Source organism: Anas acuta, chromosome 5, assembly GCF_963932015.1.
Source record: "Anas acuta chromosome 5, bAnaAcu1.1, whole genome shotgun sequence".
In the NCBI taxonomy this organism is placed as follows: Eukaryota; Metazoa; Chordata; class Aves; order Anseriformes; family Anatidae; genus Anas; species Anas acuta.
In genome coordinates, this window is record NC_088983.1 from 26,934,293 (window position 1) to 26,952,173 (window position 17,881).

At 39.2% G+C, this 17,881-nt stretch overlaps 1 protein-coding gene across 2 annotated transcripts in view; it reads left to right on the plus strand.

The window, feature by feature from the left end:
* Positions 1–17,881, plus strand: part of LRP5 (LDL receptor related protein 5) — a 143,837-nt gene that overhangs the window by 110,476 nt on the left and 15,480 nt on the right. For both annotated transcript variants that reach the window (XM_068683386.1, XM_068683387.1), the window contains exons 10-15: positions 1,051–1,277; positions 1,642–1,826; positions 5,183–5,506; positions 7,885–8,087; positions 10,246–10,457; positions 12,427–12,617. In XM_068683386.1, the coding sequence (XP_068539487.1) occupies positions 1,051–1,277; positions 1,642–1,826; positions 5,183–5,506; positions 7,885–8,087; positions 10,246–10,457; positions 12,427–12,617 (1,342 nt within the window). The remainder of the gene's footprint in view (positions 1–1,050; positions 1,278–1,641; positions 1,827–5,182; positions 5,507–7,884; positions 8,088–10,245; positions 10,458–12,426; positions 12,618–17,881) is intronic.

Below are 17,881 nucleotides of genomic sequence, written 5' to 3' on the forward strand. Positions count from 1 at the left end.
ATGTGGAGAGCTGGGGCTACGGTTGTCTTAACCATTTGTAGTGGAAAATACATTACTTCAGCTGCATCAATCGGGTCCCACTCTTACTGTGCAGAACTGAACAACATTTTACATGTCTGTGGCCTCCTGAATTATCCAGGAATACTGTGTTTTCACATACATATCAGCATACATTTCAGAATGCCTGGGCTGTCCTTCCCTCTGTCCCCCCACTTTCTGCAGTTTGGCAGTAGGCAGTGTAACTTCAGAGCCCTCTTCCTGTTTCCATAGACAGTTCCCCTGATGACCACTGCATCCCTAAACATATAGCACATGAATTCTGGTTTTGACACTTACCTTTAAAAATGTAAAACATCTCTTATTCTTATATGTTCATTTATCAAATGATTAAGAAATCAATACCTGAAATTTTAGCAGGCAGTTAGGAATAAATGTAAAATGTTCAGCATTAATGTGATAACAAGGGAGGGTAATTGTACATTGGTCCTGGATGTTCCCAAAGGTTTATTTGGGCATTGTTCATTGGTAGGAGGAGCTTATTTATATGTACACAGTCCTTACCCTATGGCTTGTTTAGCTGACTGTATATAACCAAAATGTAGATGAGAGCAATTAACTTGCTCAAGGTGACTGATTGTGAGAGAAAAATTAATTCAGGTTTTGTTGAATTATGATGCATTCATGAGAATTAACACATTAGAGAGAATTAAATACTTTAAAAAAAAATAAATACTTTTATATGCAAATGTCAGAGAGGAAGACGGGTCAAGGAAGAATCTGCAGATATACAGTGCTTTCTGAAAGTCATGTCCTCTTAAGATGCTTTGAACTGGTCATCAGAAACTGTACTGTTAATTTTTCCGAATATTCAGGTCTTTTTATCCTGTGAATTACTATACAGTTTTCTTTTAAACAGACATTTATTTTAAAAATGTAACAGACTGATTGTTGTTTTTACTACTAACCTCTTTTTGAATGCCAGGCTTCATAATAACTTCTCATTTTGAGTATCCGTAAATGCTGAAATATTTTTACATGATTGTTTTCCAGACTATAAGCCGAGCTTTCATGAACGGGAGCTCTGTTGAACACGTGATTGAATTTGGGCTAGATTATCCTGAGGGAATGGCTGTAGACTGGATGGGAAAGAACCTGTACTGGGCAGATACTGGAACCAACCGAATTGAAGTAGCCCGCCTGGATGGACAGTATAGGCAGGTCCTTGTGTGGAAGGACTTGGACAATCCACGGTCTTTGGCTCTTGATCCTACCAAAGGGTAAGGGATAGTGTTGGTTTTCAAAATTCTGTGCGTTCATACTCTTACATGACAAGATACTTGGCAGTTTATATAGCTTCATTTCTTCAGGGTCCTTGAAAACACAATGAAGGCTTTTTAAGCTCCACAACCCTACAGGTTTCAATGAAAATTTGGGAGTTGTTGATCATGTTTTTCTCTCTATGTTTAAAAAAGGGGTGCTCTAATATACAGTAATTAACTGCCTATAACCACATGGGATATTCAAATATTAAAAAAAAAAAAAAAAAAAAAAAAGGAAAACTTGAAAGCAATGAAATGAAAACATAGAGCCAAACTCAAATCTCACCTAGTTGTAATCTTTCTGTTCCGCTTCTCATTTCAGGTACATGTACTGGACAGAATGGGGAGGTAAACCTAGGATTGTTCGAGCATATATGGATGGAACAAACAGCATCACTTTGGTGGATAAAGTGGGTCGTGCCAATGACCTTACTATTGATTATGCAGACCAAAGGCTATATTGGACTGACTTAGACACCAGCATGATTGAATCGTCAAATATGCTAGGTATTCTGGCTTTAAATTACATCAGTGTTACTCCATCCAGTACAGAAATATGCATTGGCCACAGTAAAACGATTGAGTAGATTTTTAGAGTGTTTTAATTACATTCTTGAAATGATTGTCTCCAAACTAACCCTGATGTTTTTTTTGAGTGGTGATTTCTTCACAGTGAGGGTGACAGAGCATTGGAACAGGCTGCCTAGGGAGGTTGTGGAGTCTCCTTCTCTGGAGATATTCAAGGCCTTTCTGGATGCCTACCTGGGCAGCCTGCTCTGAGGAACCTGCTTTGGCAGGGGTGTTGGACCCGATGGTCTTTTGAGGTCCCTTCCAACCCCTACAGTTCTGTGATTCCATAATGAACTGTTAAATCAATTGTCTTTTTCTCTGAATTGTTAAGTCTGTTAAATTTATTAGACTTAAAGCATGTACGTACCAATTTGTGGTAAGCAGTAACTTGAAAGATTGAAATAATATGATTTATATTAAATCTGCATGTATATTTTCATCGTGAGAGTGAGCAGAAAGTTAAATGCTTGAGGAGGTGATAGTGATAATAATAATGAAAGCTTCCTAAATTAATAACCACGTGGTATTTTTAATGATGATAGTGAAATATAATACTGTTTTAATCTTGTTTCTCTGTATTGTCATGAAATTACGTGCACTTTACAAAATTAGAGATATGACCTCTGAGAAAGTGAACACGGCTAACAGATTCATTATAAACCAGCTCTGACTTCCCAGTCTTGATGCTGATTTTCTGTCAAACTATTATCCAGGTCTCTCTTTCCAGCTTCCAACTAATTTTATTAGTTGGAAATCCAAACCAAGGTACTGCTTGGCATTCCGTCAGAGATGGAATCCAGAAGCTTGTGACCTGACGTCGTATGTCCCATTTCCAAAGAGAGGCCTTTGTTTAGATGGGAATTAACTAACACCTCTGGGAATCCAATATAAAAAGCAGGCTTTGTGTGGAAAAACATACAGTATTTAAGAAAACTCATACAGGATTGTTGCAGCAATGCTCTGTTTGATGACACATGCGGTTTCCCTGCAACTCACTTAGTTTTAAATCTTCTGTGAAAAGCTAGTATTACAAAGAGATATTTTTTTAAGGTGTTATTGTGTGTGCGTATCTTCAGAGTATGGAGAATCTGCTACAAGGTTTTATATGCTTTTGTTTGAAGATCTTACTCTATAATTGAGAGAGAGAGAAAAACAAATGAAAAAATCTGTTAATGGAGAAAAGGCTTTCTCACATGTTCTGAATGAACATTAAAAAAAAAAAAGTTGTATCAGCATTTTGACTTAACCTTTGCACCTTCTTATGCTTCTGTACACATACTGAGCTGCAGGACTTCATTTTTAGCTGATGACCTAAATGAGTTGAAGTAATTGTTTTGATAGCTTCTTAGGCCACTGTGTATGTCCAAGAAAAAGAAGCGTTAGAAAGAATCACATACTCTTCTGGTGATGTGACTGTATGTCAGTTTTGGCTTATGTATGCTCTCCATCTACAGGTAAAAAAAAATTGTTTATTTACAAGTTGGCATTTGAGCAGGATGTTTAGGAAAAGGACATTCTGAAAAGCCATAACAAAAATGGATGAAATCTCTGGAAAACAAAGCTATGCAGTTTTGGATTCCAAGGCTAACAGTGATTTTGCATCACTTGTATTCATTGTGTTGGGATAAGAACTGCTTGAATGGGTGATGCTAGTTAGAAATTGCATGAAAGTTTTTTCTTTATCTAGAGTTGTGGGTGGGTTTTTTTTTTGTTTGTTTGTTTGTTTATTTTCATCTAATGCATGATCTATCAAAGCTAAGCTTCTGCATTATACTTGAGAAACAAAATAGCCAGAGGCAAATTTGGATTACAAACTGATTGTGGTATTGAGAAGAAACACAATATTCAAATAATCTGTGGTAAATTAAACTAGTTCTAAAGCTGAACCAATGGTTAACATTAATTTGTGGTGAGAAAGTAGGAGAGGAGGACTGCTGAAGCTAACAACGTTGTATGCTTGTCCTTTAAGTTAGCAGATTGTAGGGTAGGCTTCTAGCATGTGGACTTATTGGTTAAGGAAATGTTATTAGACTAGAACTTGAGTTGTATTATGCACTGCTGGCCTCCTGGCCAGGATGGATATGCATGGGAGCTGGTGATAGAAGCACCTACCCTACCAGCAATAAATAATGCACTCTGAAGTGGATGATTGAATGCTGTCCCAGCTTATTCTTAGGCATTATAAATGTTACCCAGCAGGCCAAAATCACTGTTCTGGGAGATTTTTCTCCATCTAGTGCCTAGTAAAATTCAGGTAGTCTATTTGCTTCCCTCAAAAGAACCTCAACCCTGAATTCATCACTATAGACCAGGATTGATCTAAGTACCTGAGAGTGTTCAGGATATCTGTGCTCTTAACTTGGACACTTCAGATGCCTAAAAGTAGTTGTGAAGTTTGCCTCTATACCTAGTTCTAGTATTTTATAGAAAAAAATGGCTTAATGGGTTTTTAGTTTTATTGTATGCTTTCCATTCCTTCTCCAGTGTTGTCTGAATGAGAGAGGGTGAAAGGTAAAGTGAAGCGGGGGAAAAGAGGTGATGTTCTGTAAAATAATAGCATTTGAATATTGGTTTGAGGCAGGGAGAGATGATGCTGATGAATCTTCACTTGATATAAAGTGGCAGAGATTCAGGGAGTTTTGTGCTTGAAAATGTTTAGGAGGCTGATTTATAGGAAGACCTTACTTTAGTAGTGAATCTCTGGCAGAGGCCATCTAATGCTCTAGAGGTGTTAAATCTGTTTTGAATGTTGCTAACTGAACCACTGAGTGTGAGAGTACTGGGATTTCTGCCAAACAAATGGTTTCCAAATCCTTTGGGGTATCTGTATGTTGAATTGCACTGCAAATAATTTGTTTCTTGAGTGAAACACTGTAGTTTCTAAAAGCTTGTTCTCTTCGAATCCCAAGTTTCCTATATGTTGCTGTTGTATATATTATTTTATTATTATTATTATTGACCTAAGTCTTGGAGCTGATAACATTCTTGAATATGTCTTCCAGTATTTATTTGTGATGTTGTGTAAGAAATAGAGCAATATTTATTTAAATGGCAACACATGGGCACGGTTTCAGATTGCTCTATAGGCAAGAAGTTGCCAGGATAACATTTTTGAGGGTTAGTGTTCAGGTTCCTTATTCAGCAGGTACTGCTTAATAATGAATCCCGTGATGCTGACTGGTGAAATGAGGTTTTATTTTAAAAGGGGAAGAAAAAACTTTTTCTTAGTGTCCATCACACTCTGCTTCATGGCTTGGGAATTGTGTTTTAGTTGATTATATTTATTTTTGCAGGACAAGAACGAGAAATCATAGCAGATGATCTACCTCATCCATTCGGATTAACCCAATACAGTGACTACATCTACTGGACAGACTGGAATCTTCACAGCATAGAAAGAGCAGACAAGACCAGTGGGAAGAACCGGACACTTATTCAGGGCCATCTGGATTTTGTGATGGATATATTGGTCTTTCATTCTTCACGTCAGGATGGCTTGAATGATTGTGTGCAAAATAATGGCCATTGTGGTCACTTGTGCCTTGCCATACCAAACGGATTTAGGTGCGGCTGTGCTGCTCACTATACCTTGGATCCCAACAGCAGGAACTGTAGTTGTAAGCCTTTTTGTTTGCTAGTTTATTCCTCATTGCTTGTGGATGCCATGTGCTTGTGATTTCTTTCAGCATAGGAAAGTGTTGTGGGTTAACGTTGGTAGGTAGCTAAACACCACCCAGCTACTCTCTCACTAATTCCTGAGGGAAAGAGTCAGAAGAATAAAATGGAGACAACTTTTGGGGTGAGATGAAGGCAGTTCAATAGCTAAAGAAAAAGCCGTGCAAAGCAAAGTAAGGAATTCATTCACTGCTTCCCATTGGCAGGCAGACAGTTAGCCGTTTACAAGAAAGCAGGGCTCATCACGTGTAATAGTTAAATGGGAAGACAGATGTCATAACTCCAAATGCCACCCCCTTCCTCCTTCTTTCCCCCAGTTTTATTGCTGAGCATGACACCATGTGGTGCAGAATAGCCATTTGGCGTTTGGTCTATTTGGGTCAGTGGTCCTGATGGTGTCCACTCCCAAATTCTTCTGCAGCCCCAGGCTGGTGGGGCAGCATGAGAAGCAGAAAGGGCCCGGAGGCTCAGTAATGACTAAAACATAGGTGTGTTATCAACACGGTTTTGGTCATAAATCCAAAACATACCACTGTATGAGCTGCTGTGAAGAAAAGTAATTCTATCCCAGCCAAAACCAGGATAATCTGCACCCCTTACGTCATGCACCTTGTCATGCTTGGGTCCAGCAGTATCCAATACATATCCATTAACAACCGTCTCCCATTCTGTCCTGTAATTTTCATACATTGATATTACTCCCTTAGTCTACAGGCTTCCCACATAAAGATGTCCATAAAATGTCCAATTAGTTCATTTAGCCCATGACTTGGGTTCTGTGTGTTAAGGTGGTCACTCAGGACAGGAGAAACAGTGTTGTGTGGAGTTCTTGGACGTCAAAACCAGATCATCTCAGGTCACTTCTGCATTTGCGCTGCTTCTTTGAGGCTTGTTTGAATGGTTCCTGCTATAATATTTCCTGTAACATGCAACTCAAATCGTGGGTAACAACCATTTAAAGGTATATATAATCTCCATCCCTGGTCTGTTTGGACCATTGTATAGGGCTTAACTTTGCAATGTACTCCTGCCCTTGCCCTTTTTCTGGCATGGATTTTTGCATGGGTAGAGGTGGAACTGTTCCTGTATGGTCTTGTTCATGGGCTGCAATCCCTTGAGGGGCACATTTCCTGCATCATAATCTTATCCACAGCCACCTTGAGGTGATCTATGATGGCCTTTTCCATAGCCACAGATGCTTTGAGGTATACCTGAGATATACCAGTGTGGACTTAACGATGTCCACAAAAGCTTTGGGGTGCACCTGCCTCACTCGTGGACTTACCCACAGGTCACAGTCCCTCTGACTCAAATTCACCCTGTGATTCCAGCCTGTCCAGTACAGGAGCATGGGAACAGAAGCAGTTCCCTGGCCACCTGCCAGCCCAGGCGCATGGCTGCTGCTGTTATCAAAATGTTCCCAGGCACAGCAAAGTAAGATGATAAGGACTGCAGCAAACAGCGAAAGTAAAAAGCAACGAACTGCCAAGCACTGCAATACACAGTAAGCAAGCAAGTCCTGTGGCAAGCGCAACAGCCTGCCAATTAGTAGCTAAACAGCTTTAAGAACTAAAAAAAATCAGTCTAGGCCACTCCACTCAAATTTGTTATCTCAAACCCTTCAAGCCCCCATGTTGGGTACCAGAAAGGACTGTTGTGTGTTAATCCCAGTAAGCAGCTAAGCACCCTGCAGCTGCTCACTCATTTCCCATTGTGGGATGTGGAAGAGAATGGAAGGGTAAAGGTGAGAAAACTCTTTTTGGTTGAAATGAAGACAGTTTAATGGGTAAAGCAAAAGCAGTTTGTGCAAGCCGTTCCAGCCTAAACCACTATGAAAGGGAAGGGGTAGCAGAAATCCATTTCAAAGGTTCTGTCTTTAAAGGTAATCTGAAATATGAGGACAGAATGTGGAGTTTTATGTCCATTTTTGTGATATGGATTAGGGATGAAGATTTGTATTTAAAGTCTTAGAAATAACAGCACTGTCAAGTCTGGTCCTACTTGTTTTGCTGGAAGTGCTTTCCAGGTGATTCAACTGTGTGATTGAAGCTTTCCTAGTCTTTAACTAAGTGTGTAGGTGGGTGGAAGAGAAATTCTTTTTGTCTTAAACGTTGTTGAAGTCAACAAAGATAGCACCCAAAAAACAGCTTTCTTGGTAGTCTGAAGAGCAGCATGCACATGCACTTGAAGTTTGTGGCAGTTTATGCGTATTTGTGTAAGTTCAACTAGATAAAAGGATAATGTAGGAAAACTGTGCAACTTTGTTATTTCTCAATATTGCTGGTGTTACTTATACTCTTTTTTTTTTGACTTGTTTCAGCCCCTACCAGTTTCCTGTTATTTAGTCAGAAGTCTGCAATCAGCCGAATGATACCAGATGATCAGCAAAGTCCAGATATCATCCTGCCTATGCATGGTCTAAGGAACGTGAAGGCTATTGATTATGATCCCTTAGATAAACTGATCTACTGGGTAGATGGACGTCAGAATATTATAAAAAGAGCCAAAGATGATGGCACTCAGGCAAGTTTACATGGTGTACATACTTGTTTTTTTTTAGTGGGGAGGGGTCTTTCTTTGCAATTCATGCTTGACTTTCCCCTCCTGTCCCCTGCACCAGGGAGTCATCAGTTTAAACTTTACTCTTGCTAGTGCTTATTCATGTATATTCTGTTTATATGTAAAGATTACTGGAGTTTTTTGTTTGTTTGTTTTAGGATTTTGATTTTAAGTTATACACCAGGAAGTGTAATAGTCTATGTATATCATATGTACCTGAAACAATGAGCCTTAGAATCCTAAAATCATTAGGGTTGGAAAAGACCTCCAAGACTATTTGGTCCAACCGTTCCCCTACCACTGTCACCCACTAAACCATGCTCTAAGCACCACGTCCAGCCTTTCCTTAAACACCCCCAGGGGATGGTGACTCCACCACCTCCCCGGGCAACTCAATCCAATGCCTCACTGCTCTTTCTGAGAAGAAATTCCTCTTAATTTCCAACCTGACTGTGAACCCTTAAACTGTGATATTTAGCTAAGGGTGGGCAATGAAGTCAGGCAGGCTCACTATCTCTGAATTATACTAGAAAAAGAAATTGTATTCTAAAATCAATATTGTGCATGACAGTTGTGTGATCATATTGTCATCATTGTAAAGCTGTCACAAAATGAAAACTCTCACAGCTATCCAAGCTGTAGTTAAAACCCTTGCTAAAGCTGACTGTTGTGTCACATAGGGGTAGACTTATGTGCATACAAAATCGTTTTACTGAATTAGGTGCATAAATGTTTTTCTTTGCTAGTTATTCATACAACAGTGGAAAGAAGTGTGCTGTTCTTCTGGGCAGTGTTGTCCATTAATATTGCTTAAGTCCCAGGACAGAATAACAGATTCTTTAAAAGCTGTAGTTCGAATAAGAATACAAAAGGAAATGGAGAATGGGCGAGGTATATTTTCTTAGCTTTGGGCAGTCATATCTAAACAATGTAATGTGTTTTCAGTGGAACTGAGCTGGTCTTTTCATGTGTCTGGGGAATTGGTGATCTTACAGTGCCCTTTAACAAAAGAGATGATGATTTGATTTTTTGGCAATTTCTTTTAAGATTGGAAGAGGTATCTTAGGATAAGCAGCTAGCTGGGTTGCGGATGAATTTTGAAGGAGTGTTTCTTTTGCTCTTTTGGATTGTGCTAGGTGCTAATTGTTGCAGTCTAGCTTCTCTTTGGTACTCGCTAGGTGTAAATTGCAATGGAGATTTGTCTGCTCTGTGTTTTCCACTACATTGGCCGCACAGCTTTGAAGATGCAGATCCCCTGCAAATTTTAACTTTCCAATTTTCACTAACTATTTTTACTGAAATTTGCTAACTCTTGTTTTCTTGCAAACAATGCACGTGATATACTTGGGTTACATTATCATTGATTTCAAGATAAGAATTACTTCTTTTTATTTCTGGGCACGCTGACAAGAAAAGATAGGGATAAAGATTTAAATAAAAAGAAAACATTCCATCACAATGTAGAACTTGGTGGCTTAAAACCAAACTATGGAAATATATTGTAATTTTCTCACTTAATTCTGTTTTGAGTAATTCATTTCGCTTAAGCTGAGTGTGGAATAGTGTATGCATCTTTCTTGACCCATACAACCTTTTCTTTCACTGCTGTTTCTGTTTTTGGATTGAGAATGCCATATCAGGACACTTTAAAGAAGACACCATTTTCCCGTGACCATTCTGATGTGACCAAAACCAGTCACCTTTGAAACCTCCTTTGATGCTGGGAGTCCTGCCAGTGGTATTAGTATCCCAATGGCACTGGGATTAGCAGTAGACTAGTGGAGCCTCTGTAATGTCAAACTGAAAGGTTATTTTCCTTTTGGGACTTCTTATATGCTCCAGTACTCCAGAGTGGCTGAGGGAGCTGGAGTTATTTAGCCTGGAGGAAAGGAGGCTCAGGGGAGACCTTAGTGTGTTCTACAATTACCTTACAGATTTTCTTTAGATATTTTCCCTCTCATCCGCAGTTTGAATCCTGTGTATTTTGTTACATTTGTTGTACTTGCTTCCTTGTGATTTTAGGTATTTCTGGACCTTTCACATAGGTAAACTGTGCTTTTTGTGCAATCAGAGTTCATACAGAATAGTTATTAGAAGTCATTCCTTATACGTTGTCTTGCAGCCTTTTACTGTCATGAGTTCTCCAAACCAAAGCCAGAATCCCGAGAAGCAGCCACATGACCTCAGCATTGATATATACAGCCATACCTTATACTGGACCTGTGAGGCCACAAATTCAGTCAATGTCCACAGACTGAACGGCGAGTCAATTGGGATGGTGCTGCGAGGAGATCACGACAAGCCCAGAGCCATTGTGGTGAATGCAGAGCGAGGGTGAGATTCCTTTCTGTTCTTCACACAGAGCACATCTGGGATATGTCAGCTGCGTGCAAATCTTGTGATGCATCTGAGTATTTTAAAAAGGAGAAATTTTGCATATTTAATCGCTCAGGTTATAGGTGATTGATAGCCTGATTCTGGGTTTTAAAGTTATCCAATTTTCTCTTCCTGTTCTTTCCTTTTCTGCCTCCTCTGGTATGCCAACTTAGATGTTCACACAGCCGTGTGGTACGTTACAGTGGGGAACTGAGATGGGTGGGGAAAGCACAACAAAACAACCTTATTCTGTTCACTGTGTGAGTGCGCAGGCAACAACCTCACCACCAAATCCAGAAAAAACAGGAACTGCTATAAACTGTGTTTACAGCAGCTGAGGATCCACCTCGTAAATGTTCAGTTACATAAAACATGTATTTCCAGAAAAAAAAAGGGATCTTCCATGTGATAGAAATACTCCTGCTAATGTAATAGCATAGAGGTTGAAAAAAAATCAAAATAACCTTACATTCTAGACATTTTAAAGTCAATTCTGTCTTGATGTGTATCTCAAAAAATGCTGAAATTATTTAAGACAGGTAAAGGCAGTGCAGTGATTTCCCACAGGAAGAAAATTTGTAGTTTTGCTGTAAAGCAGTTCTGTTTAGATTCAGCAGACCCACATCTCCACTTCAAGTGGCAGGTAACTTTACACTTAGAGGTCAAAGATGGCCCTTTTGCTGTTCCTTCGAATAAGTTAGATGCTTAAACCCCAGTTTACTCTTAGGTGGCTTTGATATGTGTTTGACAGATGTTGGATGACAATATTTCATAACTGTGTGGATACAATAGTACTCAGAGACCCTACGTGGAACATTTGTGGGACTGTTATTTTGTACAATGCTCACTGCATGGTTCAAAAGCTGCTGTGGGAAGAGGGGGATTAGAGAAAAGATTCTAATCTGATTGGGACTAACTCACTTGGACATTGTTAGTATTTATAAAAACTTTCCTCATTCCCCATTAAAATGGGAGTTTGGGTTTGTTGATCACTGAAACATTCAACTTTTCAGGTTGGGCTTTAAAATGAATTAAAGGTAAACCTGCTTTTAAATTAAAAGAGGTAAAAATGGGAGAGAGACAATGTAGAAGAGCACACTGACTACCTGGGAGGGCTGAATCAGATCTGTGCACTGTCCTGCCTTAGTTCCAGAAATCCTTTTCTCCAGCTCTCCCTTGGCTTGCTCGTTCTCACTGCTGCATCTCCTCGTTCATGCCATCAGGAATGCCTATGCAGCAGTGAATCTGCCCAAGTTATGTATCACTGAAGAAATGGTAGATTTTTCCCTGAAGGAGTTCTCAGTTCACTGTGTGGATGCACAAGCCATTTTTTTAATTATGCAGAGGAGAGCAGAAGCTGCTCCTGTTTGCAGCTGAGCTGGCTTAGGCAGATATAAAGTATTCATGGAACTATGCCATCAGGAACACGACATTCTCAGTTGTTCTTTCTTCTGTGATCATTGTTCCTCTTAAGTTTAGTAGGAACTTACACTTGCTGTGAAGAAAGGAACCCCAGAAAGGAGGTAATTGTGTTGCGGGTTTTTGTTAATTTGTTTTTTTGTCAGAAAGAAGGTGGGGAGAGCTTTACCTGAGGACAGTTGCAGAAAGTCTTCTGTGCTAGCCTCTTATAATCCCTACCTCCACTGCAGGAATATTGCAGGGCAGCAGTGCTGAATGCTGAAGCATTTTATGGCCTGGTGTATTCAGGAGAAATGCAGTTATTTTTAGGCTGTCTCAATATGCCGTTTAGCAAATGTTGGAGCTTCTGCAGCTGCATAGATCTGGATCTGTGCAGTTGGGAGCAATAGTCACCAGTCATCCCTGTGTACACCATCCCCACTTACAACTGAGAACCTGTGTGTGAAGGTGAGCTGCTTCCCTTGACTCCTGAAGCTTTTAGTTAATCAGCTGGTGGCTTTGTTCTCAGGTACATGTACTTCACCAACATGCAAGAGCGAGCTCCCAAGATTGAGCGTGCAGCCCTCGATGGCACAGAGAGAGAAGTGCTTTTTACCACTGGGTTGATCCGCCCCGTAGCATTGGTGATTGACAACAAACTTGGAAAGCTTTTCTGGGTGGATGCAGATCTGAAGCGCATCGAAAGCTGTGACTTGTCAGGTATGTGGTATGCAGTTAAACATTTGGAGCAGCGCGTGTGATGTATAGGACATCATTCCCTCTTTGATACTGACCCCAGTAACTTCTTCCACAGTTGCCAGTTCTGTGCAGGCAGGCACAGCTAACAATTGCTGGTGGGCTTCTGTCTTTGATGTGATTGGAATAAATGTGTCTGTAATGACTGCTACCCTCCAAGAGGGACATTTGATTTTTGATATGTTCTGAAAGCAACTCTTGGAAGATCAGATTAAAATAGGTGTTGCTAGTCATGGCACCACTAAATTACTCCTGCTTTTTATTTTCTTCTGGCTTAGAAGTTTGCATAACTCTTCAATATTTTTTCTCTGGAGGTTACAGCCTACTAAATCAAGGTAACCAGAAGAACAAATGGAAGGGGTAGCAAAGTTTTTTCTAAGAAGGATGATAAGGCAGCTCACCTGGAACACCAGTGTTGTAAAACAGTGGAGAGATGTCAATTCATTGCACTTTTTCCATATTAGTAAAATAATGCATTATTCCACATCTATAGCAGTAGCACCACGTGCTTCTTACAGAGCGCTGTTCATCGCTGAATTCTAAAGCAGTTGGCAGTGCTGAAAAATGGAGAAATGTGCAGTGTAGCACAGAGGATCCAATGTCTGTGTCTTGTCACTTGTGATTCATTCTCTCTTCCTTTGTGTGAAAAAATTAAACTCCTAAAGGAAGTACAGAGAGAAGTGAATGAGTGTCAGGGAGTAGAAACTGGGCTGTTCTAGTGATTGGCAGCTGCCGTAAAAAGCTGAGCCTCCAATTTTTGATGGACTTTCTCTTAATCCCATATAGTCACATCCCTTCCTTTGAGAGGCAGTGAACTAAAATAGGTGAAAATTGTTCACTTTTTTACAAGAACGGGAGGGAGAGAAGAGGTACCAAGGAAGACTGAGAGACTGAGACTTTGATGGCCTCAGAGAGGGGAGATGTATCTGTGAGAAGTGATGAGCTGAGGAGAGGGCTGGTAACTAGTGTTGCTATAGATTAAAAAGATGACCCCCATGTAACAGAAAGCCGTATTATTTAATGAAGCTGTAGCACGCAGTGGACCTAGCTGTGGCTTTTACATGTATGTAAAAAAGCATGCCTTTTTTCCCCTTGGATTTAGCATGCATGCAAGGCTGAGTCACAGCTAGCAGGCAAGGAGGATCACAAGAGGTGGGTGTTTCTTGCTGGAGACAAGCTGAGTCCTTGCGTGGTACAGCATAAAAGGCAGAAGCAGTCTGTAGATTACTGTTTTAGATCTAAGTCTAAGGCAAAAGGACTTTACTAAAGTGATATAGGAGTAAATTAGCAGCTAGGCCATCACACTCTGGTAGTTTGTATCCTGTGGTTGCCATTTCCTTTGTATGTGGTATGCATTCCTCCTTTGGGTGACATGGAAACTCTATATAAGCATAGGTTTGAATACTGGACTTATATTTTAATCCATTTATTTACAGAGAAAACTAAACTTTCTCTGGTTAATATTGAAACAAAGCTTTTCATGCACATTTATTCGATGGGGTTACAACTGAAGAATCTAACCCTAAAGGCAAGATAAAGTGGAGGAAAGCTACAGGAGTAAACAAAAGCAATAACTGGAAGCCATGCATCATGTAGCCAGAGAACTCTGGTTATGGTTGGTCTAGCTAAAGCTCCCTGTAATTTGATCCACTGAGCTGTTTTGTAGTTGTTTTGTTGTTTTTGTTTTTTTTTTTTTAGAAGTTAACGTTTTTATTTTAAAATATTTTGCAGTCTTGTATTACAGCTTCAGAAAAAAATTGATAGCCGAAGTTAGGTTGGGTTGAATTATTTCCTCAAAAAGTATTTCTTGAGCTGTCACTTTTAAATAGGTCATATGCTAGCAAAAGGATTTCTAGTGTAAATTGAGGCTGCTGAAAAAAATGGACTGAAGTTCTACGTAGTGTCCTCCTTGCTGATTAGACAGTTCCAAACAATCTTATTCCCTCACAGACTTGGGGAGATTATATGTTTCTGGAGGTTTCTGAAGCTTTCCCTATACCCTGATAGTTAATAGCAGCCTGCTAAATGCTCGGGTGACCAATACTCAACTTATTAACTTTCAGAGAGGGATGAAAGAACTACAAACCTGTCCAGAGAGTGAACACTTATTTGCAAAGTTGTTGGATTTTTCAGCTGGAGCTATTGATGCTTTTCAGACACACATAAAACATTTGCAAATAACTTGTCTGCCATATCAGTCAATTAAAAAGTAGCATTTTATATTATCGTTGAAGTGACTGGAAAAATCTATAAAAAAAATGCTTTAATTTCAAATATTTTAAATACAGCAGTTGGTGTCCTTCCACCTTAATGTTATTTACATTTAAGTGTTAATTTCAGTCTTGAAAAGACTACACATCTGTTTCATTTTGGTAACTAGAATACTTAATTACTGTGGAAATTCAACACTTGGAGCATGTTTTCTTTACCTTTTTTTAAGCGTATCTGCTGAAAATATCCTTCTGTTCACTCTGTTTTTCATTTTATTCATTTTTCTAAACAACAATCTAATGGCGTCATCCAGTGCTATCAGTGCTCTTTGCCTCTCCTTTTAGAATTACTATTTGGACTGTCATTTACTTAAGATCAAATCCAGCATAGTTCAGTATAAATCAGTCACCACCTCCAATGCTCTCTCCAGAGCTTCACAAATCACCAATGTTCAGCTTTTTATAGACGAGGGAGGAAAAAGATGATGCTTGAAGGTATATCCCAAAAACCGTTAAATGTAGCCTGTTTGGGAGGCTGTTCAAAGAGGCTAGGGTTGTAGCAGGACTGCTAGCTTGCAAGTGTCACTAGACACCTTGTGTCTTCATGGTTTTAGGATGTCCTCAGGATACCAGCTTGCCTTTTATTTCTAAATGGAAATTACCAACTTAGCACTTAAGAAAATGAAAGGAGGATTTCATTATATAATTTGTAAATTAGGTTTTCCCATTCTTGACTTATTTTAAATACAGCTGAAACTTCTGCTTTTTCAAAGTTTGACCCCAGAGTCTGACAAAAGAACAGTTATCGTTGATGGTCCAATGTTGCTGAAGTTCATAGGGATTAATGGTGCTCACAGACTGCAGAGCAAATGAACAAAATACCCTGTATTTTTTTCACTGTATACCTTCTTTTGTCAAAATGTTATGTTTCACAGTATTTCTAATTTTTAAGATCTGTACATTTAAGAGAAGACAAAGGACATGCCAGGAATTGCACTGCTAGAGAGTATTACTAAGGGTCTGATTTAGTGAATGAAACCAGTGCAAGTGCATTGGTTCTGTTCTACGTATGTCCTTACAAGAGTAAAATCCAGTGGAAGCATGTACAATAAAAGATGCATCAGATTACAACCAGGACTGTGCTATCATACACACTTCCTGAGTGTTCCTTCTGAAAATGAAACAAAACAGGTGTCTTGTTCATTGGTTTGAAAGCAAAATATATTCAGTGATAAAGAACTAAAACACCAACTGCAAGTACAAGAATTTCTGACCTCTCTTTATTCTGTTTTCTAAATTTCACGGTAATGTATGCTGGGCAACGTTCATCATGGCAGTCAAGCGAGAGTTGTGGGCAGTAAGTTTATGTGCAAAATTAATAGTCTGTAATTGAAATAAATGTCATCTTCTTATGCTTGGCTGAGCTCCACATAATTTATGCAGCAAATTAGTTGAATCTACTGTTCATTAGCATTTTTATTATGTATCCAGATTCAGTAATCTCATTTTGAGTAGATATTGAAAACTTCCATTTTTTGTAAAATGCAAGCAGGCATAAGGCCTTTATTCTAAAATGAAACATCAGATGAGAGGTAGCACCAAGTTATAATTCTGTTTTGTATTCTTCATTTTTGAAACCAAATATGTGTGGTATACACTAAAAATGTTTTCTGTGAATTAATAGAATAATCTGGGACCTCTTGTTCACCCTAGGCAAGCATAACAAAAGCAACAATTAAGTGCCACTAACTGTAGTGCAGCACATGATAGAAGACTGCAAGCAAATAAAATTAAAAGCAGTCAACATTCATTTTTGTTTAACCAGATTTTTATACCTTGATTGAGATTTATTTTGTAGAGCAGTAAATCTGAACATTTGATGATGATCTTGTTTAAAAGCCTCTTGAGTTACATTTCACTTTTGCTAAACACGGAACTTGGGTTTTCTGCTTGGTTACTGAAGAAAGAAAGAAATTGAAGAAAGAAGTATGCTTGCTGGAATATAAGTTTTTTTTTTGCGATCATTATCTCTGAGGATGTGATATAGCATATGACAGGATTTGATTGCTTGATTCTTGTTTTGCATGATTACTGTGTGTTGTGTTTTATGATAGGAATGGCAGTAAAGCTAATTACTTCTATTTAATTCTTGCTTGTACATTCCAACAAAGTTTACTGCTAGGTGTGTGAATGTATTGTTTAAAAAAAAAAGTTCCAAGAGAGGAGACCCTCCACAACCCAGTGGGATAGGGGAGATAACTGCAAAAAGCAAAAACTCACAGGTTGAGATAAGGACATTTTAATAAGAAAGAAAAAGGGAAAGCAAAATGATTAAAAATAATAAAAATAAACAAAACAAGCAATGCACAATGTGATTGCTTACTGCCTGCTGAATGATGCCCAGCCAGTCCCCAAGCAACGGCAGCCTCAATTTGATGATTGAGCGTGATGCACATGGTATGGAATATCCCTTTTGCCAGTTTGGGTCAGCGGTGCTGGTTCTGTCCCCTTCCAGCTCCCTGTGCACCCCAGCCTCCGCCCTGGCAGGGCAGCATGAGAAGCCAAAAAGTCCTTGACTTAGTGTAAGCACTACTCTGCAACAACTAAGACATAGGTGTATAATCAACATATTTTCATCCTAAATCCAAAACATTCCAGCTACTATGAAGAAAATTAACTCTATCCCAGCCAAAACCATAACAAAACTGCTCACAGTTATTTATAACAGACCATGCCAATGTGAGGCTCTTCATGGCTGGCTGATGAGCCAACGTACCCAAGGATGAGCTGTGCTTCATACTGGATCTGCTTGCCCTTGTAATAATTTGTTGCACTTACCTGAAATGAAACTGAACAAGTACTGCCATGGTCTGCCAAGACAAATGGAGCCGTTAACCTAAGAGCTCCTTCTGAAATGAATGTACTGGAGCTGGTTTTAGAAACCCCCAAAATCATGTCAGAGCGTGTTTCAAAATGTAGTGTTTTTTTTTTTTTTTCTTTGTGTGTTTTTTATTTTGT